This window comes from Pyrus communis, chromosome 13, assembly GCF_041283825.1.
Source record: "Pyrus communis isolate YQ-2024b chromosome 13, ASM4128382v1, whole genome shotgun sequence".
In the NCBI taxonomy this organism is placed as follows: Eukaryota; Viridiplantae; Streptophyta; class Magnoliopsida; order Rosales; family Rosaceae; genus Pyrus; species Pyrus communis.
In genome coordinates, this window is record NC_142577.1 from 19,095,809 (window position 1) to 19,122,029 (window position 26,221).

Below are 26,221 nucleotides of genomic sequence, written 5' to 3' on the forward strand. Positions count from 1 at the left end.
ATAACATAACTGATTATTTTTTAATTTTGGGTTAAACTTTTTTATTTTTTTTTGTTTTTGTTTTTATCCTTGTTCCCTTTTTTTTTTTGTAAGTTAAAACTTTTTTTTTATGTTGGGCGGGAATTTTCCCGGTTTTTTTGCATGGGGAAATGGGTTGGAAGACCTTTGTCAGTCATTGTCATGTCAAGTCATGCTTATTTTGGTTTTAACCGATGCAAAATTATTCACTTTCAAGACTACCTGCTACAATGGTTTTTCTGTCAGAGACACTACACAAATTTGTTCTTATTTCGACGCAAATTTGTTCTTATTTCGACACAAACTTGTTCTTATTTCGACGTTATGAAAATCTGTCAGGCTAACGTCGGTTTTAACCGACGCAATGTGACCTTATTTCGACGCTACTGACCTTTCAGTGAAAACTATGTCAGGCTTTCAGTCAAAAGTATGTCAGGCTACAATGTGATGGGTCGAGTCAGATAGTGTTGGTTTTAAACGACACAAACTTGTTCTTATTTCGACGCTATGCAAACTAACGTCGGTTTTAACCGATGCACTAGGACCTTATTTCGACACTATGCAAGATAACGTCGGTTTTAACCGACGCAATGGTCTTCCAGTGAAAAGTATGTCAGGCTTTAGGTCAAAAGTATGTCAGGTTACGTGTGTCTAGGTCGAGTCAGACCTTGTGTCGGTTTGAACCGACGCAATGTGTTCATATTTCGACGCTAAGTTTTTATCCATATTTAATCTTCTTTATTTCCCATCACTTCCGTGATTCCACTTCTCTCTCTCGTTTTATCCCTCTCTTTCCCCCATTTCTGGCTTACTCTTTCCCCCATTTCAGCCATATTTCTTCTCCTTCCATTAAATTTTGCTATGGATAATTCTCGTGAAGATCAACATTCTGAGGAACTTCATTTGGAAGAGGACGAGGGTGATGCTGGTTCTTTTTTGAATTGTTATTAATCTCAGTTTTTATTTTTATTTTTTTGTGTGTGTTTGAACTATTATTATGCCTAAACTGAAAATATACATTTGTTTCCTGGTTTTTAATTGTGTTTTTGTATTAACAAGGTACATCTCAATGGAGGCGTGGACCCTCAATTCCTAAATGGACGAAACAGCTTAGTTCGTTTGATTCGTCCGGAAAATGCATAAGTGATAATGCTAGTGCTTTTTCAAAACATGTAGCAGCGGAGGTTAGGGACTATAAAAATTTCCCGTTGGAGAAAGGTTACGGAAGAAGATAAGGAAGCTTTCTGGAATAGAATAAAGGTATAGGTGTTTTTATTTTTAGTTGAAAATAGAAGAATAAGTCAATGATTGTAATAATAATTGACTAGCGTGATTTTTTTTGTTTTTTTGTTTTTATGGATGTAGGGAAATATTTTTTTTGAAGATGCAGATATAGTAAAAATGCCTTTGATCCATCATATGACGCTTAAGATTGCGGAGCATGCGCACAAAGAGTTTAGAAATAAGTTAAAAAAAAGTATTATACTAAAAGAGCAGAAGAGGTGCGCAGCGAGCCTTCTCCTAATGTGATTCCTGCCCAGTGGGATGATTTGTTGGCATATTGGAATAGAGACAAAACAAGGGTAAACCTTACATGATTTATTTCGTTATAACTTTAAAGTTGCCTAATATAATCTTTTTTTTTCTTTTTTTTTTCCAGGAGGTTGCTGAAAAAATAAGATTAATCGGGGATTGAAATCAATGAACCATACTACTGGTACAAAATCCTTTGCAAGAGTGCGGGAAGCATATGTATGGATTGTACATTATGAAGAAATGATTCATTTTAAATAATCATATTTATTTTTAGTATGAGGTTTGCTTAAAGTTGTTTGTATGAAATTTTATTTTTGATAAAGCGGAAGAAGCATGGGAAAGAAGCAGATCCTGTGACCTTTTTTCGTGAATGTCATACACGAAAAGATAAAACATGGATTGATGAAACATCGGAGCGTACAGGGGTAATTGATTTTTTCGTGTTAGTATTTCATTTTATTAATTTTTATTATCTATAGCTTATTTTTCTGTTTTACGATTGAATTTTTGTTTTTAAAAATTGTAATGCAAGGCAACAATGGAGAGCAATCTGCAAACGTTGATTGAGTTGGGCCAGGAGGATAATGAAGATCTTAGGACCCAAGTTTATGTTGATACTGTGGGTCCTGAGAGGCATAATAGAGTCAGAGGATACGATCATGGTGTGACTCCTGATATGGTGTCCTGTGCATCTTCTTCATCTTCTACATCAATTTCCTCCAGGAGATCATCTAAGAGTTCAATGGCATTGTTGATGACTCAAAATAATGAGTTGAAAATGAGGGATGAAAATAATAATAAACGGATTTCGGACCTAGAGAACAAGCAAAATCAGTTGTTTGCATGGTTTTTTCAAAGATTTCAGCCACAACCACCATATAGCCTGGGAACCCAACAATCAGGCCAGAGTCAACCTCCTTAACAGTCGGGCCAAAGTCAGCATCCCCCTGCATATCCGTATGCTGGCCATAATCAGCAACCTCCATATCCTATGTATCTGATGCCTACGCAGCCCATGCCATACATGCAGCAGCCGCCTTATCAAGTGCCAGTATATCGACCTGAGATGGCTGCTCCTAGTGGATTTTATCCTGAAGTTCCAGCTGGGGGGTTTTCTAGAATGCTTGCGGGTGTTGGATTTGATGTGGACTTGTCGAGAATTTTTGGATCAGATGGAGGATCTTAAGGAGGAGGATCTCAAGGAGAAGGTTCTCAAGCAGAAGGATCTGGACGACGTTCAGGCGCAGATTCGGTTAGGTAGTTTATTTGGTTCATTTTCTTGTCGGTTAAATATGACACTATAATCGTTCTATCTTTTTGTTTTTTTTATGTTATGTTTGTAATGTCGGATTTAGTGTTTGTTACGACGGATGACTTTTTGTATTTTATGTGGAATGTTAGATGTGCAGTTTGGCACTACTGTTCTTGTTATTTATTTTCATTAATGTTTATTTAGATCTTAAAATTTATTATTTAGATTATATAATTTATTTTACTTGGAATTAATTGAAATTGCATGCAGTTGTCCATCTATTTTTATTATTATTAACAAAGATAGTGTCGGTTAAGACCGTTACTAGATTTTATATTTTATTTATTTAATTGTTATCTAACGTCGGTTTAAGGGATATTTTATTTATTTAATTTTATTACTATGTCGATTAAAAGCGACAGTAGATTGTATATTTTACAATTAAATAGCTGATGTACGTGTAATTATACGTCGCTTTAAACCAACGTTAAAGTTAGTGTCGCTTTAAACCGACGCTTTGTAGTGGCGGATTAAGCCCAAAAAGTGACACTGAAGCCCTTTCGCGACGCTAGTGTGACATCCCACATCGCCTAGGGGAGTGATCCTTAAATGTATATTCCCATCCTTACCTAGCACGAGGCCTTTTGGGAGCTCACTGGCTTCGGGTTCCGTAGGAACTCTGAAGTTAAGCGAGAAGGGGGCTAGAGCAATCCCATGATGGGTGACCCACTGGGAAGTTGCTCGTGAGTTCCCAAAAACAAAACCGTGAGGGAATGGTAAGCCCAAGCGGACAATATCGTGCTACGGTGGTGGAGCGGGCCCGGGAAGTAGATCCGTCTCGGGCCGGGATGCGACAATTTTGTATCAGAGCCTAACCCTGGCCGCGTGTGTGCCGACGAGGACGTCGAGCCCCTAAGGGGGGTGGATTGTGACATCCCACATCGCCCAGGGGAGTGATCCTTAAATGTATATTCCCATCCTTACCTAGCACGAGGCATTTTGGGAGCTCACTGGCTTCGGGTTCTGTAGGAACTCCGAAGTTAAGCGAGAAGAGGGCTAGAGCAATCCCATGATGGGTGACCCACTGGGAAGTTGCTCGTGAGTTCCCAAAGACAAAACCGTGAGGGAATGGTAAGCCCAAAGCGGACAATATCGTGCTACGGTAGTGGAGCGGGCCCGGGAAGTGGTCCGCCCCAGGCCGGGATGTGACAGCTAGCAATAGTGTCGCTATTCCAATGCGACATTACATTGTTTAATGTCGGATTTGTGCCAAATTTCCGACAAAAATTTGATTTCTTGTCGGTTTTTCCTCCGCCGGTGATAGCATATATTGTAGTAGTGGATCACACTTATTTTAGGGTCATGAAGGCAAATATCTAACGACACTTGAAAGGAATGGCATATAGGAGAATTATGAATATTTTGTAAATATTTTGCACCGAGAAAGAATAGGCTATATACTTCTCAAGGGATATTTGATTAAAATTCAACATGCCATATTTGCTTCCTCTTCTTATAGCTAGTTTAGATGAATTTAGTATAGGTTTTATTGAATGCTTCTAAAGGAATGATAAATTTAGTGTAAATTATTTTATTGATACTTAATCTGCGAACCATGGACCCAAATTAAAAGCTTCAAAGTTTCAGCTGAGGAACCTAAACAATTAAAAATATAAATATACTGTTTAAGCAAAGTGACTATACAAATATAAAACTTACAAATTCTCACCTGCATATATGGATGGCAAAATTAGAAGAACCCCCCATCAAAATAACACGTTTTACTTCAACTATTGTTCCTACTAGCTAATCTATGGTAAAAATATCACATATAAACGAAAAAACATATTAACCCAAATCATGTTTCTGAAGTTGCATTTTAATGAAATCAAATTACAAGAAACACAAATTATACTCACATAGCCATCATGATTTTAAATACATTGCAAATTCACAAATCAACATTGTCTTCATATGTCATAGACTTGCTTGCCGGTGAACTTGACCTCAATCGGGCTGACATTCTTCCCAATCGACCTAAAGTTCTGGCCAACCCCTTGGCGCCCAGGGTTCACCTTCTCGGGGTACACACCATCCTTGGGGTGCAAGTATTGGACCTCCCCGTTAGGGAAAACCCTGTAAAACTGGTACTTAATCTTGTACTTGGACCTAAGCCTAGTTCCAAGAGCCAAGCACTGCTCTTTCCTGGCCAGTTTCAGCAAGTTAGGACCCTCCCTCATGATGGCAGCTCCGCCAGTCGGCATCTCAAATATCTGCTCCTTTGGTGACTCCCATGTGATCACATAAAACTCTTCCTCCTGCGCTTTCCTCAACAGCCCGCCGGTGCTGCCACCGAAGATCGGTGAGGGTGTTGTTGGGTCCAGCTCGGGTGGGGTGAAGCCTACCGGAGCCTCCTTTGTGGGGGTCACAGTTTTTTCCTCAGCAGAGGCATTGATCCTCATTGTTCTCGCGGTGGAGAGCTTGAGTGGCTTGAGGGCCATGAAGGAGGGGGAGACTGATTGCCTCCATGGGGCGGTTGTACTGTCGGCGGTGGTCTTTGGGGCTGAGGGAGTTGGGGTGAAGAGGCTGGCCTGTGTTGCCATGGCCATGAGGAACTAGAGAGTGGTTGGTTTGTCTTGTGTGGTAGTATAATTTTTTTTTGGGGGGGTGTGGGGTGGCGCGCAGGGGTTCTGGAAAATTTGATTGGGAATTTGTAAGGATATGAGGTGGGTGGTGAGGATTTGGGTTTGGATAAGGTGATATGGGATCGACCAATAAGAACATGATTCTGATACGTTGTCCTACCTGTGACGCAGGGCTCATCTTTGCTTTTGCTTCTTCTTTGCATATGTTAATTGGTTCTGGTCAACTTGTGAATCGATATGGGGAAACTTGCGATCATTATATCCTTTTGAGACGAAACGATAGCGGTAACATTATAGTGATTCTAAGATGAAACAGTAGTGGTTTTGTTATTATATTAAGAATTGGTACAAAACCAAAGAGGATATTCGAGATAATATTTAAGGAATTCTTAATTCAAATAAACTTTAACACAACATAAAATGTTAACTTTGCCAAACTAGCTACTTGTCATTGTACTAGTAGATTTGAGAGCGAGATGGGATTGGGAATAAGCAGCGAAATGCATCTAAAGTCTTGAAATCATCCACACTCAAATTCAGATATAACTGAGATGGCACTCCAAAGCCTAAGAAACTCCATTCCTAACGTAAAGGTCAAGCACTTTGCTAATTAGCATCTGAGAACTTCTGCGCACAAAATCTTGAATACAAGAAAAAGATGATACTCTTTGACAAAGAACAACGTCAACTCCAAAGAGGAACTGACAACGAACCAACTCGTGTTCATGCCAACATAAATTTTGTGCGCAAGCAACTCCATCTTGAAGATACCGATTCCAACAAGGTAGACCCAAGAAAAGTCAATAGCAAACCAACATAAAATTAAAATACTCATAAATAACTTCACTAAGGTGGCACAAGACGGAAATACCAAGGCGTAAAATATGCAACAATCCATGAGAAGATAATTAAAGGAGGGGTTGCCACGAGCCCCAAGCCAGAGCAAGGGGGCTGTGACTATGAAGTTTGTAGATTCAGTGTTTGGTGAGAAGAAATAGAGAGAGGAGAAAGCCATTTTTCTAACTCTGTTTTTACTAGCTATTATGTGGTGAAAAAATATCTATTCGGATATATTTTTTTTTTTTTTGGTCTGAATCTATTTGAATATTGGAAGGAAAAAAAAAATATCAGACCAAGAGCTAGTTGATGAAATAAATATAATATAAGATGATCTCTTTCATGATTAAACTGAAATTGTTCAAATGTTAGGCTTTCGAGTTGCTGCTTATTCTTTAGGCAGGCAAACAAGCTCTCCATCTGTCTTTGGACTCGAAGGCCAATCTCCATCTAGCCCTTTCTATCTGCTCGTCCCCTTTTGCCTTCTTTGGTAAGAAACTTGAATTTCATAATGTTTGAGACGCCTTAAGTAATGGATTTAAGCTAATAAAGAATAAAAAGTCTCATGTAACACAAAATTGTGTGTCAACCCATGTTAGTGTCACTGGCGCGATTGGTTTAACATAGATAAAAGGCTGTCTCATCCAATCAAGTTTCAATTACGTTCTACAATCAAACCAGCAATATTGGGGGAGAATGAAATCAAGTGCAGAGATTAGCTGTTATCACTTGAGTTGATCCCACAACTTGCATATTTTTGTGCTTAGAAAAAGATACCTAGGCTTAGGTTTGTTTGGAGGATTTTGGTCAACTTCAAACTGAGGTAACTCCTTTGAATTGTGACAACACTTCAGCAATTGCCATCGCCAAGAATCCCATATTTCACCGGAAAACCAAGCATATTAACCAAAGGTAGCATTTCATCAAATAAGTACTGCATAAAGGGGTAATTGACTTGATTTACAGTCCAACAAAGGAGCAGCTAGCAGACATATTCACCAAGGCATTGGCAAGGGATCAGTTCAATAAGCTCAGAGGGTAACTTGGAGTGAAATCAGTTCACAATATACAGGTGAGTGTTGAATTGTAAATTGGTGAATTCATTTCTTTACTCATAAGAAATGTGATGTGTAGTTGTGTACTATCCGATTGGCTCGCTCATATACACACTGAATGAAGGAAATAGTGCAGAGCCATATTCTTTGCACATTCCTGCAAATATGAGATCTGTGAAATCGTCTTCTTTTTCTTCTCTTCAATTTCCTTCTTTTTTAACCTCCAAACAAGAATCAGATAACAGTTCCTATATTCTAACACGATCAAGGAAAAGAATATGAGAATTACAAACATCCTATTTGGTAGTCCTTCACTCCCGTTGTCCGGTGTCACACTATAATTACTTAAAAATATTCATCTAGTTTACAGACCAAAAGGGTTCAGATTGAGACACTGTTGGGAATTCCTTTTCCAGTCAGTCCACCCTCTCTACTCTTGTCTGATGTGTTAGGGTGGAGCAAGGTATAAGGCACGTCTACAGGCCCAACTCTGTTCTTCAATCTATTATCCTTGTTCCTTGCATCGATTCTCTTTTCAATGTCCATTAGCTTCTCTCCGAATCTTGCAAATGCTGTTAGTGCTTCAGCATCTGAAGTCCACTCAGGAGTATCGTTTTGCCCAAGATAAACCTCATCAGTTGAATGTCGTGATAAAATCTCTATCAGAGATACACCAAGGAGAGTTTGGAACTGAGCTGTAATTGTTTTAAGGAAAGCTGTGTCAGGGGACGACACAAGCTCATAATATTCAGCAGTGCCTGGCTCAGGCATGAAACGTCGGCTTACAGTTGGGCGGTTAGGGAGGTAGCCAGCGTAAGAGTATTGCCCGAAATTGACCGCTGCATGGAGGGCAGAAGCCACCCATATGATTATGGTACATGATTCGATAAGTTCAGCTCTTGTTTGCATCTTAGGCCACCACGGTTCATTCTTCTTGTCACCGTGGCCTATATTGCGGAGCTCTGTCCACCAGTTCTGGAGTTCAGAATCACCTTGGACCACATCATCCGATTGGTAGTACAAAGAGCAGTATTCATTAACCCAAGTTTCAATCGCCGACCAAATTTCTAGCCCATCAACAGCAAACGGGTAGTCTTCAATCAGAAGTCTCAGGCCATGAGGACAAGTCGTATCTGGAACTGCCATTCCTCTGAAATCGAACAGAAGCAAAATGACATTCAGTTTGATGGAAGTTTAAACATTATTATTTTTAATTTGGGCTTTCTGGCTTACCTCTTGACCAAGTCAGCAGGTAATGCCTGCTCGGTAAGTACCCAGCTCTTATAAATAACAGCTGACATTTCCATGGAGAATCGACCTGGGAAGACTGTTTTCTCAAGCACCCCACCAGCATTGATGAGGATTTGCCTGGCCAGGGCATTTATGTTCATTGTGTCCCGGAAGTGCGGATGCAAAAGCTTATGTATCGGATGAAGCACACTCAACTGTCTATTTGTTGCAATCACAAATGGCTCTATCACAGCATGTGTGTTTAACCTGCAAATAAAATTTATAAGCGTGTAAACTCGAACCCAAGCCGCTACCTGTTGCTCCAATACAGCACTTTGTATGTTTAGGCATCTTACCAGTGGCTGATAAGTTGATGATAGCCAGAATCGTTTACAGCAGCATAAGCTTTGGCAAGCTGCCACACTGACTCCTCGATGCGTTCATTGCCTTGTCCTGGTGGAGTGAAAACTTTGCTGACAGCCCCATGACGGTCCCCTTGTGGATGTGGTAAGCTTAGCTCAATTGCCAAAGGCTTCAACGTCCCGTCTTCTTGCAGCAAGAGGAGAGTTCTTGTGGCATACGTCTTTGTGTCCGTTGAGTTTATTTGCCTCAGGTATAACATTAATGCATCATGATGATCTAATATGAATAGCCTGTTCTTTTCAGTTGCCTGTGCAAAAAGGGACAAAAATGATAATTTCAGTACATACATTTAAAAAAACATTGGATTAATATATTGGAAACAAATGAAGCATCAGCAGTACCTCTTCAACAGTGAGGCCATTCATGTTGCCTTTTATGTGCTCTTCTCGTATCGAACTGTTCTGATTCCCATATACTTCAGGGTCAAGCTTACTGACTGGGGGAAACTCCTGTAGTTAGAATATCGATGGTTATTTGAACAAACTTAGAACGTATCCTTATCAGTATAATAGTCAAATGAATTAGGGAAACTTGTATTTTACTTTGAGGCGGGTGATGTTAACAGGGTTCACTCCTGCTAGCATTTCTCGTCCAAATTCTTCATCTGTCCTCCATGCAGACCTATCTTCTGCATTATATCAAGAAATCGTTGCAATTTAGTATGATAGTATGTTCAAAATTCAAGGAATTTAGCATATCTAATACCAGTCATTGGGGAATGACGTATGTACTTTTAATCACGTCAGGCATTGGAAACTTGAGAAATCGCTCGCCATCTGAGCGAATCAGTTCCTTAAGCAGCTCCCAAGGGATGCGCTCCCTTATTTTCTTCAGTGTAGGCCCATTTGGTAACTTGATACCTCCCTCGTAGAGATTAACTACGTCGTCGAAGGTGTCAAACTCATTGATAGTTTTATCACACAAAGACTTAAGTTCTGGAAGCAATATTTGAACTAGGGATTTCAGGCCATAGGCAAGAAAATCGGAAAACTTCACGTGGCTAAACCGCTCATCTCTTGGAACATAAATGTCTAGACTTAGAAGCGGCAGTCTGCTCTCGGAATTGGGGTCTGTACAAAGCATGAAACAAAATTGGTCATAGAACCGTAAGAATTCTTCATGTCGTTCGTGTTCTACGCCATATCTTAACTTAGTCAGGACTTGATTAGCAAAATGAACCATTTAGGTTACTGACCGGTTTTAGTTGTTTTTCGACCAGTTCTTCCTCTTCTTGGATATGGATACTCGTACGAACCACCAAGTACAGGGCGGGCATATTTTGGACCCTTGTCTGGACTCCCTAAATCATTGTAGTAAGCATAGTCATAGACTCTGTCCCACTCCTTTAGCTCGCCTGATCCACTCCCTCGGAGATTGGCGAGTTCTTCTTCCCTGTAAGGGTGTAGCAGCTCTGGTGTTTGAGATGGCAGGTAGGCCTAAACAAAAACATGAAGTTTTCAGTCAGTGCAGTCTCATAAGTACCTTGGCTAAAATTATAGCTTTTTAGTTGCATTTCTGCGTGTCATTGGTTACAGATTTCAGCAGGGAAGTGATTCGGCACGTCCCTTTCTCTTCTTGCACACTCTTATTCATTTGGTGGATCACAGGAGAAGTAAAGAGTAAATATAGATAAGAGTGCGAGGAAATCATTTATCTTTCAGTAGAGAAAGACCAATTTGCTGGAACTCATGAAACTTGTTGAATTTAACCAGATATATAATTTTATAATCAATGTTGTACACTTGTATTTTATATTTATTTTATTTGTCAAAGACTCAAAATACCAAAAGAAAATCTAGAAAAAATTTAAATCTATCATGATATTTTTAACTACAAGTGCCAATCCAGCGGGAAAAGTAGTGGATTGTGATATTTCCACTTTTGGTCAGTAAAGCTTCATACTACAGATATTAAAAGGATCGATCATGACAAATCTGACCACATGGGTCGGATAAGATAAGATCCAGATTTCTTCTATTCTTAAATATATAAGAAAATACAAGTGAAAAATGTGTCTCCCTATTGCATGTTATATTTTGACATTATGTTAATTAACCAGACTGAACGTCAAATGTATACCTTGTTGGGGAAAAATATCCGATTGTACTTGTAACGATGTGCTGGGTATACCCAGGAATTGCAAACAAAATGGAGTTGACCGTGCTCGGGAACATCTTCTAATGTTATTGTCTTGAGGTAGAATTGGCTATGGTGATGGTTTCTGATCAGCAAAGCCCCGGGAACTCCATGGGACTCATCCCAATCCAAGGAAGTGGTGAAACTAGTTTCTCCGGCCGACAACGATGTAATGGTTGTAGCCCATTTCTCCAAGTAAGCAACCTTTCCAAGCTTCCCTCTCGATTTCAATCCATTTGCTGCACATGAATAAGAATTTATGTCAATTTCGGCTCTGTTAAAATTTTAACATAGTAATTATCTTCTTCAACATTTATAACTTTTGACCTTGTATTCATTTATGCAGGTTCCAATTAAAAGTAAAACCATGAGTTCCAAAACTTGAACAAAAGAATTTTAGTAAACTAGAAAACACCTTCACAACTATAAGTTTTATACAAAAGCACGTCAAGAGATCAACTGGGGAGGAAAACCTCTCATTCGTAATTTATCTACTTGTCATGCAAGGAATGATTCGCGGTTGTGAAATTCTTTTGTTGTCCTCCCCAATTACCAAGTAAGTGGAACTTTTTTCCTTGTAATATATTTTTCTCAAATGTAATGTTAGTTTATTTAGAGCTTACGTGTGAAAAACTCAAAGCATTTTAGTGAGTGAATTGTTAATTCGATTCAACTGAAGGAAGAGAGACAGACCTGCTGGTTCAGGATGAGTGGCACTAATGAGCTGCATGGAAACACCTTTGCCCAAGAGCTCATGTATTCTATCAACGAACGAAGCTTTGAGGTCGTTGAAGTCCAACACATTCTTCTTCATCAACACAACTTTTCCTCTGATTCTGTTGCTCCCACTCACCATGTAATCTGGCTTCTCGTCGTCATTGTCCTTCTCCTTGTCCTGCAGACAACATGCTTCCATCACTCTACTCACCGCTGTTGTTGAACTTGGACAGAACCCACCCATCAGAAAAAAGGTCAAAATCTCAGGAAGATGGATGAGAATGTGGGAAGGGATTTAGCTCATGTAATCCTTTCCTCCTTTTTAAGGAGAAATTTTTAATTGTGACGGGAATACAAATGGTATATCACGTGTTTTAATAGAAATGGTGGGAAATTTTATTTTTTAAATTATTAAATTTTTAGCACACATATCTCACTATTTATATAATGATACGTGGTACCATCCCGTGTACCAGTTACATTGAAAAATCTCTCATTTTGAAGGAGGGTTTATTAATGATTTTTTTTTATTTTTTGACTTTTATTGACAACCCACAGTGGTAGTGGAACTTTTAATATTTCTCTCTTTACTGGTGGACAATTAAAGGACGGGATTCCATCTTGGCAAACCCAATCGCTATGTATTTATTTAATAAAGTGCATACAATTGTATACGTTCCATGACGTAAATGTATCGATTTATTATACAAATGTCATAATTAAAATATTTTATTATTTTTATCTCATATGGAGATCATCTTTAAAAAAACATTTGTTCGATTTAGACAAGATAACAGTTAATCATGAAGATAATACTTGTTACTATTACACAGATTCATTCGTACATAAGATTGATTTAGTTTAGTAAGTGATGCTAGAATGACCATCTACTTGAACTATATTTGGTAAATTACATGATGTGGTGATTAATGGTTAGATTCATTCTCTAAATCATCACATAAATAATTTAACTATCAACTGTCGCATCATGTAATCTATAAAATATGATTAAAAAATATGATGTCCTTAACATTTCCTTAATTGAATGATAAAAAAAAATAAAGAAAACAACTGGGTATAGTCACGTCCTAATGTAAAGAGTAATAACTATTATCCTTGTTATTACAGTATAATAATTTTATTTGAAATCATTAGGCAATAATATTAATATATACATGTTGGCATATATTTTATGTATTCTCTCATCTTGGTCAGAATATATTTTATGAATTATGTGCGTCAGGTGTCCATCCTTTTAGCTCATATGCACCTTTCACATTCCTGTGTGACGTGTCCTCTTGGATGTTGCATGAACAGCAATATTCGTTTACCCTTTTTGGTTCGATGTGCTTTGTTGATGGATGCTTCCTAGCGGTCTTGTACGATGGTCTATATTACTTTACTAATTAATGTGATTACTGGAAATTCTAATTATTCTATGACACAATAATTTTATATGGAATGTGGTTTGTCGTCAAATGTCACATGGTATGAACCAGATTGGTTTGATCATTGACAAGTAACATTTTTTTATCATTGACCTAGTAGTCGTTGGACCATGATGTGATCTCGATTGTGGAATTTAATTTGTGCCAGTGTTTTGGGTTGGATGTGTTCATATGTTTTCGGAAATTATCTATATACTATAACTCAAATGAAACGTTACTGTTCATTAACAGTAGAATGGCAAAAATGCCCTCCAAAATTTTCCAACGAGTTCTTCAAATCTCGCATCTGGGACTTTTTTTTCAAAGTGTATGGATTATGTTTTGTTCAACTTTAAATGTTAGAAACTTTTAATTTTTTTTGGGTTCAATTTTAAATCAAATTCTGTTATGGGTTGTTATCAACCATTTCAGAGTTTTCGTTTGATCAGAGAGATAGGGGCTTTTTTTTTTGGTGAAACTTTTAATCGGTGAGATTTCTAGTTAGGATATTTTGTGGGTTTTGGCGAATTTCTAGTTTGTACTAATTTTTCAAAGTAGTCATTGTCATTTATGTATATTTCTTTCTATTCCCTATCTTCCTTGTTCCTGTTTGCGTAGCAGGTCTAGGAGAAGACTTACACGAACTAGGAAACGAGAGGACGTCAAAATAGTATTGTTTGTAATCCGTCATATGATTATGAGAAAGACTTAAAATACGTATTGAAAACAGAAAGAGAAGTAAATCAAATCAAATACTAGCAGTGAATATAACATATCAATGTTATTTTCTTGGGGAAGAAACAAAAACTTGGCGTAGGTATCGTTTGAAGAAAAATTGGTTAATTCACTACAAGAAAAAACAAACTTCATGGTGGGTTTTGTTTATTAATTAGTATGTTTTTCCATCCTTCTACATTTTTATGTCAATGACTTTACAAACATGTAACCAGTGACGGTTCGTTGCACTAGTTAGAACATTTGGAATAAAAAGAAAAATGTTGAGGAGATTATATTTGCAAACTAAATAACGCACCACCAACAAAAATGTGCACGTCTATCAACGTTTAAGTAATAAATCAATAATTAACTTACATGTCCTTTAATTTTCAAAATTTAATCTATAAATTTAATCTATCTAATATTATTCGAATAAAAAACATGCTTATCATGGTGAGCATTCAGCAATGACCCTATCTTATGCTTGGATTCATCATATCTTATATGGTCTCACAATGTGCTAACTAGATAAGACCCCAAAAAGAGCGAAGGCCTAAAGACCTTTCTTATCTTACTCATTTATATATTTTATTTTCATGAACTAGTGTCAAATGGAAGAGTAGTTTTTTAGTATTTTAAAGAGTAGATTTTTTTAGGGTTTTAAGTGAATCTTTGTGGTTTCTTACAATTCACAAATTAACAATACCGGCAATTTCTTTATTGACAATCAAGCACGACCTCGCAGATTCTTTGTGAGATCCCACATCAACCAACGGAGAGGGGGGGGGGGTGATGTGCCTTATATGTACATGCTTCCTTCCCTATAGCACGAGACCTTTTGTGAACTCACTGGCTTCAGATTCCATCGGAACTCCGAAGTTAAGCGAGTTTGGGCTAGAGCAACCCCATGATGGGTGGCCCACTGGGAAGTTGCTCGTGAATTCCCAGAAACAAAACTATGAGTGAATGGTAAGCCCAAAGTGCACAATATCGTGCTACGGTGGAGCCGAGACTGGGATGTAATAGAATGGTATCAGAGCCACTATGTCGTTTGGTATGAATGTGCCAACGAGGACGCCGGGTTCCCCTCCCTATAGCACAAGGCTTTTTGAGAACTCACTAGCTTTGGATTCCATCGGAACTTCGAAGATGGAATCCGAAGTGAAGCGAGTTTGGGTTAGAGCAATCCCAGATGGGTGACCCACTGGGAAGTTGCTCGTGAGTTTCCAGAAAAAAAAACCGTGAGGGAATGGTAAGTCCAAAGCGCGCAATATCGTGCTACGGCGGAGCCTAAACTGGGATGTGACATTATTTTCTTGACAACCAAGCATAACCATTAGTTTTCTGAAATGAACTGGCTTAATCAATTACTGTAGAATTCGGACTTCAACAATTTACATCCATGCCAGAAGGAGTAAGGTTTTCAATTTTTGTTTTACTGTTGTTTTTTTTCTTCCCTTGTTTCCTTTTCTTGAATCCAATCAAGCCATTAGTTTAGGTTCATAACTTTAATTAAGTTGAAATGCAGATGAAATTACAGAATAACTACTGGCCATGATACTACTGTGTGATGCTTAAGTTCAGAAATCATAGTTACGTTTCCCCATCCGACAAAAGAAAAAACCCTAGAAAATTCATATGGTGTTGAGGATTTACATGGATATTTGGAACTTTCTTCTTTTCTTTGGCTGTTATATTTTTTATTTAGTACAACCCACAGAAAGTAAGAACAGAAAGAAGTATTTTGACCAAATATAAAATGTACAGAAAGCAAAACTTGATTAGTTAATTTAGTGGGTATCTTGTCCTGATTTGTGAACAAGCCAACTTATGCATCTTTCCTGAAGAAGGATATGCATGCATTCAAATTCAATTGTTTTTGGCTGACGTTTAGGTATCTTTTACCTTTTTAAGACTAGCTCCGATTACAAGTTTATATATCAATTTGAATAAACTATTTACAGTCTGTACTTATAAGTTGCCTATAAGTTTTGATCGCCCATGGAATTGACGTTGAACCTCTTAAGGAGCTTCCGATTTATTGTTTGTATTACAAATATTGTACAAGCCTGCAGAAGGCAAAATCCCATGCGGCTAAAACCGAAGAACGCCTGAAGAAACCTTTTTCTTCTAAAACAGACTAAGTAATTATAAATCTACGACATGTGAATTTTTTGTTAATATTAATATTGTACTCTAGGTCAATGACATATCAACTATGTTGTTCATTCGTTATAATGCGTGAATTGGTAATGTATAGAATGATCATCACACGAAAAAAATTTCTCTAGTTGTTGGTCGAGATGCACTAGTATAATTACAAACTTTAGATATCTTGCAGGCAATTTTAACATTAATTAAAAGAAATTCATACAGTCAAATCGCGCAAGTATATACCAAATTTGAGCATGAAGTTATAGTAAGGTCAATAATTTGCCTATGCCCTCCTTTTCTTGTTGGCCATGGAAGGAATCGACGCAAAGTGGAATACAAGATAACAAAAACGAAGAAACTTGAAAAGCAACCGAAAATGCTTCAAGAAAGCTTTAGCAAATCTCTCCATTCCACCGAAAGAGAGCAAGTGCTCTCCCCACTTGAATTGAAACCACCCCACCTCAAAAGAAGGAGGGAAAAGAGAGAATTAATGATTTTCTTGGAAACATTTTCGTGTGTTTAACGTTTCTTCTTTTTCTTGGACATATTAGTAATTTAGTATTGGTTAACGAATATAATGGGATCAGTTATGAGATTTTAGAGGTTGAAAAATTGTGGCCTCGTTGCATAAATACTAGCTTTTTTATTTTCATGATACCAAAAGGTAAAATTCAATAGAAATTCATAATCAATTAAATAGTAACTTAGAGAAATTAAAAGTTTTGATTGTTTTTTCAAGCAAATCTGCATTAGTAGCATTTTCCACACAATCCATTCTAGGGGTGATTCTAAACAATCTAGAATTATATTTGGAAACTAGCTTGAAATAATTAGTCTGTAGGTGCTAAGTCATAATGAATTCTTGAGAGAATCGTTATTTTTTATCCAAATTTCAGGCTCGAGCTCAAGATAACTAGAACATTAAGTTCACATTTGGGACTTAATACCCTCATTAAGTTGCAAATCTTGGTTTGTTTAGTAAGAATAGTGTAATGTGTCAATTTGGTCCTGAATTATTACACGAGTGAAAGTAAAATTAAAAAAAAAAAAAAAAAAAAAGGTCCTTAAATTCATTAAAAATGGTAGGTTCTCCCTACTATAAGATTCTTAATTATTGTTTTTAATTTTCTGTCAATTTAAGCCACATCACTACAGATGACGCTTTATCGCAGTGATAGAAAACAATCATACCTATGTACTTTAATAACTAACAATTTAATGCTCTAACGCCATTGTTTGTTAAAAAAAAAAAAAAAGGTCTCATAACTTACATGTGATACACTTTAAATGGTAAATTGTCTAGCATGAAGAAAACAAGGCAAAGTGAGATTTGGGCTGAGTTAGGTTTGTAACAGACCACCAATGCAGGACCGTAATGAAGCAGGACCAAAATCTATATGCTTTGGCTTAGGCCTGGTTTGGTGATGAGGTGACTCTGAAAAAAATTGGTATAAAAAAAAGCTAGGAGCTGTTTTTGTGTTTGGTAAACATTCAGCTTCAGCTTTTTTCACAGTTTTAGGTGAAAAAAGCCAAAAACAAGAAGCTGCAAAACCCAGTTTTTAAAAATTGGCTTTTTTTTCACATCTGTTTTATATAAAAGCTTACAAAATATTATAATACTGTTTTTTTTTTTCAAAAGCACTTTTACAAAAAAGTTTACCAAACACTCTGCTGCTTTATTTCACAGCTGCTTTATTTTACAGCTACTTATTCTCACAGCACAGCAGAATCAGCTTTTTTTCAAAACACAGCAATACCAAACCAGCCCTTATACATCACTGCAGAATTAAACTCAATTCAAGCTCCCGGTACCTGCCGAAGATAATTAAACAATGTTTTGTCCATCTATACAGGTTTCAGACGTAAATGAATTATTAATTAATTTTTGCACAACATAACACCATGATCTTAGTTTTGTTTCATAAGAAAAGTGTTGGCTAATATATGATCTGAGCGTTGAATAATATTAATACTAAATAGAAAGTACACAAAAAAATATTCATACGAGAAGTGTTGTTTTGCATGATTACAATTTACACATGCTGCTTCATGATAATTGGCAGTCATGCATCCAACCAGCTGTGACAGTTTACTACTGTTCCCAATTTTAATTTTTTAATTTATTATAAATCAATATATTCTATCCAAAAATATATGAGCATTATAATGTAATCTGTAGGGAGAAACAAAAAATTAATGTTCTCATCTGTGAATAACGAATATAACTGAATTTCCAATTTTGATCCTTCTGGATAACAACCATTTCGAATAAATAAAGAAAAAAAATTAGACCAATTCGATCTGTTCTTACTATTGTTTTTTATTAATAAAATAAAACTTTATCACGTGAATCCAAACATCCATAAGAAAATGTTGTATCGCATTTTGATTGGTGAACCAAAAACCAATTAATAGTGGAAGTGTGGACCTTAGTTTTGATTGAAGCTGTTCCATAATTTAGGTCATCACTTCACATTCACACCTACCACTTAAGATTATTTTAAGGGAAAATACATATTTATATTATAAGGATTAAGGTTCAAATGCTGTAGCATAGAGACGTCAGTTTTGTTTTTATTATTTCCGTAATCTGTTTGTCTCTGACCTCTCTCTCTCTCTCTCTCTCTCTCTCTCTCTCTCTCTAACGCCATTTCTTTGACCCGTCTTTAAGCTTCATCTTGATCGCATGACTACCAAAAGGGCAACGCATGCCATCACCGATAAGAAGAACATAAGTTTACAGACCAAACATAAAAGAACACAAAAGAAAAAAGGTTGATATAATTAACTAATTATCTTGTTTCTTTTCTTTTGAATTGTATACGTTTAGGCCAATAGTTAGTTGATAGTAATTTTTAACAACTTGAGCTATAAAGAAGAATAAATCTTTACGTGCCTAGTGCTGTTATTAGCCATAGTCTACTAGCATTATCTGTGCAAACCTCTCTAGATCCTAATGGTCCTGAAAATAACAAGGATATAACCTCCAAACACAACAAGATGGGATATTCTTTTAGACAAGGCATCTTTTTCTCTTGCTTCTAAAACCTACATTTTCTAGGCATGCAAGCAATTCTTGTTCTTTGTACATACTATTGCCACAAGCAACTGTCCAAACTTTCTAACCTCTTATAATTCTAACAAAAAACAAAAAACAAAAAAATTAGGTACAAAGTCTTAATTACCCTTGTTAATATTAATTATTTCCATCCTCTTTCCCTCTCCTTTCTCGCAAGTTTTTACTTTTTAACAAAGGAGGTAGGGGAGTGAGTTAAATCTCACAATGAGCTAGCAATAATATGGTTCAAATTTATTTTTAGCAATAATCGAATATAAGATATCTCACTAACCAGTGAAGAGAAAATCACTCGATCATAGTACTAAGTGGCTCATTTTCTGGTAGGTTTGAGCTGCTACAATTGTTGCAATAGTTGGGCAAGACCTCATTAGATAACTCGTCCATTCTATGGTTTTAGGATCCCACATTTGATATGCAAGCCTCATAGAGTCACAACCCCTGATTCCGCAAAAAGCAGATCATGCGCGTACTAATTTTATAGTCGAGACATGCGACAAAATCGACCACTTTCATCTCAGTGGTGATTCATCCCTTCATCTCTCCTATATCTAAGTATTGCTACGAAGATCTCGGGATTTTCTAGTATGTACCTCGGAATCCCTGGCTTTTGGATCATTGACTGCATTCATTGCTACAAGAATATTATATACCGGAGCATAGTATAATATTTGGTAAAGATCTTTAAACAAAATATGTAGAAATATACGGTTTAATTGAACTCTCCATTTCTTTAATGTAAAAATGTCGATTTACCAAAAAATACGTAGAAATACACAGCTTCTTGCCTCATTCAATTAGCCAAGTACGAAAGCAAATATTGAAAAGAATCCGACGTCTTCAATAGGGTGAAGTTTTCATTAACTAATCTGTCCTTATGTGGAGAATGAGAGGGGAAGAGAAGATGAAATTGATTAGTAAATTAAAGGTAATTAAGACATTTCACTTGGGTTTTTGGTTAGAATAATAAGAGGTTAGAAAGTTTGACAAAAATTCAATCCATGCCTCTTAAATTAGCTAAAAAATTTTCAAAAAATTAAAATCGGTGAATAATGCAATTAGTATCGACCATCTCTATCTTTTGGAAGGAATTCAACATGAAGATCTTTCAAGATCACGCATCCGATTCTAAGGCTGATTAAATGGATTCTATATGATTGTGGTGCAAGAGGGTCAGGTATAAGTCTATTGCTAAAAAATTATATTTGACCCTTTCTGTGATAACTTGTAATCTTAAGTTTGTTTTGTGTCAATGGTGCATGATGTTATCAAGTCAGTTGGCCGTTTAGCAGTATAATTATATTTGACCCTCTTGCACACGAATTTTGGGAAAGAAAAATTTCGAATCCTGAATGCATAGGTCGAAACTGAATACCTAATATTGTACTCACTAGAATATTTGAAACAATTATGATGATTTGTGTATCATGACACTGTTATAGACTGAGGTAATACTCATCAATTAAACGCCTCCTTATACTTAACTTTCAAAGTTGATGGGGGTAAAGAAGGATCCAAATACATTCTTATGACGCTGAAAGATCAATAGAAAGAAGTTTCGTTGACGACATTAAAAGTTAAGACATCCTCGTAATGTACTAAATTAAATACTCATGATGGGCAACCTAGTAACAATACCATGTAAGCTACTGCCAACCTAATAGAAAACAGACACCAAAAAAAGCATCAATTCTTTCACCAAATTTAAGGGAGTTTACATCCATATTAATGGATAATCAAACTAGGAAGAAAATCAAAGATATAATAAGAAAAAAGATTGAGATTTTTTTTTTTGGCAAAAGAAAATAAGAATAAACTTATTTAGACAGGAGAAAGTGGCGGCCGAAATAGATGTATTTTCTTTTAAATATAGAACATTTAAAGTTATTTTTTTTCACAAAATTACAATAAATTTATCTCAACTATGAGGAGATAACTGTTATTAATATATTACAAATTACATTATACACTTTTCACAAATGTATTTCCTTTTAAATATAAAATGTTTGGATTGCACAATAAGAATATTAGACTGCCAATAACAATTCTATTTTTATTACAACATTACTACTTTAAACTATACCAAGAGCCTTGAGGATTTAAACTTAAAACCAAAACATCATATTAATCACTACTTGCCACAAACGAAACACATGTCATGATACAAGTGAAAAAACATATTATTTCATCTACTTATATAATGACATGTCATGTGAAATAATCTCTCAACACACTGACCTCATAATTAAAACATGAGAAATATTAAGAAGATTCTTTTAAAAGTAAAACACTTTCTTGAACTTGCCGTTAACTTATGTTTTTAACACGATTATGTCCAAATATTATAAATAAAATAAGGTAACGTGAGAGACTTTGTTTTAAAATTTCTCTTAAAACTGTAGACACCATGACGCTTGGGTCTTTGTAGAGATTAGCGGAGGAGTTCAAGGAGGAGGAGGAGGATCCGACACTCCATACGAAAGAGATACAAAAGCTCCACTTCGGGACTTCACGCAAACTCCTGGGGTCGTTTCTCTCTGTCTCTCCTCCCTCTCTCTATTTTGGAGAAGGATCCTTCTTAGATCTGAAACTTTGATTCAACTGTTCGATCCAGTTTTAAAATTTCCCAGTACTTTTCGATTCACTCCAATCTCCGATTCTCTTAAAACCCTTTTTTTTTTTTGAAGATCAGAGAAGATTATCGCGAAGCATACATGGAAATTTCATAGTATTATTTCCATATATAAAGGAGGGAGCTTTTGATCGGGGCAGTGCGAGCCTACTCCAATGGGGTCCCCTAAGCGAGAAAATGCTTCTTCTTCTTCTTCCTCCTCTCAACTCACAGACGCTTCGATCTCCGGCAAGTGATTCAGTTTCTCTAATTTCCTCATTCATTATTATTTTTTGTTATGTTTCTGTAATTTTTGGCCCTCCAAATCGAAAACTCAGAATTTTTTTTATGTTTGGAGTTTGTGTTTATTAATTTATTGAATTGAAAATTTTGATATGTTAGAAAGAAGTAGACTTTTAGGTTTAGTAGTTGGAATTTGAATTAGGATGATAATTGAACTATTAAGTGGATTGCAAATAGAAAAAAAAAAAGAAAAAAAAGAAAAAAAGAATTGTAACATTTGAGGCCAAAAGGGTCTTAAGCAAACAATTCTATTAAGCGAAATAGGGTCTAAGATATGAAGATTGATCTCGAAAACTATCCGATTTACTGGATTTGAAGTAAATGGGAATCCTTTTTATGCTTATCATGAATTGACAAACTGCAATTCTGTCGTTTGGCTCTATGAGTGTGTTTAGTTTAGTAGGACTATGAGTAGAAGGACATGATACAAATGTTTTATCTAGTTTAGATTATTTAAATCGTTTGGTAAAGGCTTTCCTGTCATGTTCTAGTTAAAAAGCTTCCATCTGAGATATAGTAGGCACCGAAGTATCCGCCTCCGTGGTCATTCAACTTGTATATTTGCTCTTGCGAATGTTACAGTAGCCATCTCTCTTTCTTATAGATATTGTGACTTTCATTTTTCACTTTTGATAAGCATAACTTAATCTGTTCAAACTATTTTTCCCACCTCTTTTCTCTTGTGTTAATGCTTCGTCACCAAAGTTTCAATATCAGCAGAGATAAGTCGTAAGTTAGTAACTATGATTAGAAAGTAAATGAATTCAATTATGCATCACCACTCTCTAAAGGAAGCTGTAGACCCTATCAGTCTTCTCTCACTGACTAAGTTGCATTATGTTTCAGGGCTCCATGTGAAGCATCAAGAGGAACTAGATAACTTGACACTAACATCACAACCCTTCAGAACGTTGAAGTTTTTCATTTTGGCTGTAATTCAGTATGTTAAGCGTTTAATATCATATTTGTTGGCAAGAGGTGGTTGGCTTATGCTTTCGAGTATTGTGCTATTGTCTCTTGGAGTTCTTCTAATTACCATTGATGGTCCTCATGAAAAGGTATATATTTATTTGTAGATTATCTTAGTGATATCACATTTTGCAGCAAGTTATGTTCTTATAGATGAATCAGAGGTTTTCTCGCTGAAATTTTGTTCATTTAGTGTAGGGGCTGTTATATATGGTAAATAGGATTCTAACCTTGGGTCAACTAAACCCTTTTGTAGCTTCTTGATTGCGTCATAACAAGTCACGACCTTTTCATAGGGCTCCGTGTTTTGATGCCTTTGCATGAAGGATACTTATTCTTATGAACCAACTTCAAATCTCTACCTTCATCTTTGTTAGCTGTATATTATTTTGGATAGGACTGCTTTAAGAATGCTGACACGAAATAAATATATCAAGGCAGTGAACAATCTTTAATGTGTTTACTTTGTGTGGTGTGGATGTTAATTTTTAGATGCATATTATTTGTACCCTCCTGATGGTGAACCATGATATTACATACTGTGTTCGCATTTATCTTAGTTGTTTTGTTTAAATGCTTCTTGGGAATTATGAATACAAGTTGCCATATTTCTGCAGCATCTTGAGGAACTTGTCAAATATTTCCAGTTTGGTTTATGGTGGGTGTCCCTTGGAATTGCATCTTCGATTGGTCTTGGTAAGCAACATGACAAAATCCTTGTTCCTATATCAGAATCTGATGGTGCAAGTAATTTAAGGTCGGGAAAAGGATGCTCTGGTTGTCAATTGCCATGCTTTTCATATTTTGAACAAGAAAGAGCATCTCCTCTGATATTGTTTTTAACTACTTAGCAACATCTTTCCTGGTGTGCACTGACCTAGCCTACCTGATATATGAAGACTTTTGCTTATTTTTCCTTCAGGATCTGGTTTGCACACGTTTGTCCTATATCTGGGCCCCCATATTGCGTTCTTTACATTAAAGGCAATGCAGTGTGGTCGGGTTGATCTAAAAAGTGCCCCCTACGATACAATACAGCTAAAACAAGGCCCTTCGTGGCTTGGGAAGAACTGCTCTGACTTTGGACCACCCTTGTTTCCATCATTACATGGTTTGCGGGTTCCACTTAGCAGCATATTACCACAGGTCCAGTTAGAGGCTGTTTTATGGGGTCTTGGGACTGCAATTGGAGAGCTTCCTCCATATTTTATCTCAAGAGCAGGTGAGCAGAACAAACCGTAGGTTGATAAACTCTCATACAACTAATATTTGTGCTAAGTGTTTACTCCCAAGGGCAGGTATGCAGGGCTATTAGCATACAAGCAAAATGGATAGGGGGAGGGAGGAGACCATTCATCCAATTATCTACATTATTTATATATTTGATTTTGATCTTCTTTTGGTTTATTGCTTCATGTAGCAAGCCTGTCTGGTAACAAAGTTACTGTGGAAGAATTGGATGATCCCTCAAATGAAGGAACAGGATTCATAGCTACTTGTCTAAACCCAATCAAGCGCTGGCTTCTATCACACTCTCAGCAGTTGAACTTCTTTACAATCCTAGTACTTGCTTCGGTTAGTTTGAACATCATTACTAGAATACCATTACCAGAAAATGTAACATTTAGTTTCATCCAAGTGAGCTTTTATGCTTTTCCATATGAAATCTATTATTTCCCCTTCATTACAGAGAATTCTTATTCAATATTACACGAACAGATATGCTAACTGATCAATGAATTTTGGATTTCTATTACCATACAGTAGTTCTACGAGTTCATGTTAGTCTTTAAAATCCAACTTTTAAGTCTTGAGATTTCTGAAGTATGTTACGCATTAAAGCTGGTGTTCATATATACTTGTACTGCTGGACTTCTTGTTTGATCACAGAAAGCATCACTTGTTAACTTGTTATACTTATCATAAAATTGTTTTCATTACTATTTTCATTGTAACCTGCCAGTTAACCGGGATACTTTTCAGGTGCCAAATCCTCTTTTTGACCTGGCTGGCATTATGTGTGGACAATTTGGTATTCCATTTTGGAAGTTTTTCCTTGCAACAGTGATTGGAAAGGCAATTATTAAAACTCATCTACAGGTTTGTAAAGTTCCTTTTGGTATGTTTTGGTTTCACTTACGCAAAATATTTTTAGTTTTCACTTTTGGTATATATACTTAGGCAACCAGATGTTACGTATTGGCTTCTGATTAATGGTGGTGGTTTGCTTATTTTCTATATATGCAGACAGTTTTCATCATCTCAGTTTGCAACAATCAACTTCTTAATTGGATAGAGAATGAATTGATTTGGGTTTTCAGTCTCATTCCCGGTTTTGCTGCTGTCCTTCCTAACCTCATTGCAAAAATTGATGCGGCGAAGGAAAAGTATCTCACAGCTTCTCCTTCATCAAATATCAAGGTAACTCAACTGATTATAATGCTACATTGGCTTTTAACTTCTATGTTGTCGGTTTTGACCTCAGGTGCGGGTTCATTTCAATTTGTCTAATTCAAAATCCTTGGCAGGTTAATACGTGGGACTTCTCATTTGCCTCAATTTGGAACTCTATGGTATGGCTTATGCTGATGAATTTCTTTGTCAAGATTGTTAATGCAACCGCTCAGAGGTATCTGAAGAAACAGCAGGAAATGGAGGTTGCTTTGTTGTCAAAGAAGTCATAGAATACCAGTCACAAAATGTTCGGCCATGCGCCTTAAAATGGTGGTACTGCTCTTTTTCCCTTTATCTTTTCTTTTCTCCTATTCGGTTTGACAAGTAGAAGTAATAGAAATTGCTAGATACAGCTCTTTCGGAAGGCACCGTTGATCTCTCCCCAAAATGTTCCGTGCATGTCCTTGTTAGAAAGCTTGTATAGGATAACAAATGTAATGGAGAACTGTAGAATGTGTAATTTTGGGGGAAGCATTATTTGGGGTGTTTATTACACCCCCTTCGTCAACTAAATGTTGAAATTAGAAATTGGAATGTTATTCTTTGCAAAGCAGTGCAAGACAAAGCTTATAATACATTTCGGTGATAATCTCTCTCTCTCTCTCTCTCTCTCTCTCTCTCTCTCTCGGAAGATTTTATTGATTAAATACGAACAGTTACA

General features: G+C 36.5%; 3 protein-coding genes across 4 annotated transcripts; 1 reads left to right on the forward strand and 2 right to left on the reverse strand.

Annotated features, from left to right (window-relative positions):
• Positions 1–4,654: 4,654 nt before the first annotated feature.
• Positions 4,655–5,491, reverse strand: LOC137737423 (photosystem I reaction center subunit II, chloroplastic). The gene has a single exon (XM_068476886.2). It carries the CDS (start codon positions 5,413–5,415, stop codon positions 4,777–4,779), a length of 639 nt encoding a protein of 212 aa, XP_068332987.2. The 5' UTR covers positions 5,416–5,491; the 3' UTR covers positions 4,655–4,776.
• Positions 5,492–7,514: 2,023 nt separating this feature from the next.
• On the reverse strand, positions 7,515–12,196 carry LOC137737917 (putative linoleate 9S-lipoxygenase 5). The gene is made up of 9 exons (XM_088683058.1): positions 11,826–12,196; positions 11,076–11,371; positions 10,192–10,432; positions 9,728–10,066; positions 9,539–9,624; positions 9,338–9,445; positions 8,930–9,243; positions 8,577–8,840; positions 7,515–8,493 (listed from the first exon to the last, which is right to left on the reverse strand). The coding sequence occupies exons 1-9, from the start codon at positions 12,091–12,093 to the stop codon at positions 7,725–7,727; spliced, it is 2,685 nt and encodes an 894-aa protein (XP_088539184.1). The 5' UTR covers positions 12,094–12,196; the 3' UTR covers positions 7,515–7,724.
• A 9,343-nt stretch (positions 12,197–21,539) lies between these two features.
• LOC137737098 (vacuole membrane protein KMS1) lies at positions 21,540–26,170 on the forward strand. 2 transcript variants are annotated; one of them, XM_068476467.2, is made up of 8 exons: positions 21,540–22,083; positions 22,984–23,195; positions 23,724–23,802; positions 24,029–24,328; positions 24,527–24,681; positions 25,090–25,206; positions 25,354–25,527; positions 25,635–26,170. In XM_068476467.2, the coding sequence occupies exons 1-8, from the start codon at positions 22,011–22,013 to the stop codon at positions 25,788–25,790; spliced, it is 1,266 nt and encodes a 421-aa protein (XP_068332568.2). In that variant the 5' UTR covers positions 21,540–22,010; the 3' UTR covers positions 25,791–26,170. The 2 variants fall into 2 exon arrangements, with proteins under 2 accessions (XP_068332568.2, XP_088539062.1); XM_088682936.1 differs by lacking the exon at positions 21,540–22,083 and having other exon boundaries at positions 22,123–23,195.
• The last annotated feature ends 51 nt before the right edge of the window (positions 26,171–26,221 follow it).

Coding starts and splice junctions, on each gene's coding strand:
- LOC137737423 (XM_068476886.2), bottom strand. CDS start 5,415: ATGGCCATGGCAACACAGGCCAGCCTCTTCACCCCAACTCCCTCAGCC.
- LOC137737917 (XM_088683058.1), bottom strand. CDS start 12,093: ATGGGTGGGTTCTGTCCAAGTTCAACAACAGCGGTGAGTAGAGTGATG. Junction 10,067..10,191: donor TCGAAAAACAACTAAAACCG/GTCAGTAACCTA, acceptor TGCTTTGTACAG/ACCCCAATTCCGAGAGCAGA. Junction 9,625..9,727: donor AATGCCTGACGTGATTAAAA/GTACATACGTCA, acceptor GATATAATGCAG/AAGATAGGTCTGCATGGAGG.
- LOC137737098 (XM_088682936.1), top strand. CDS start 22,896: ATGAATTCAATTATGCATCACCACTCTCTAAAGGAAGCTGTAGACCCT. Junction 23,196..23,723: donor TTGATGGTCCTCATGAAAAG/GTATATATTTAT, acceptor ATATTTCTGCAG/CATCTTGAGGAACTTGTCAA. Junction 23,803..24,028: donor TGCATCTTCGATTGGTCTTG/GTAAGCAACATG, acceptor TTTTTCCTTCAG/GATCTGGTTTGCACACGTTT.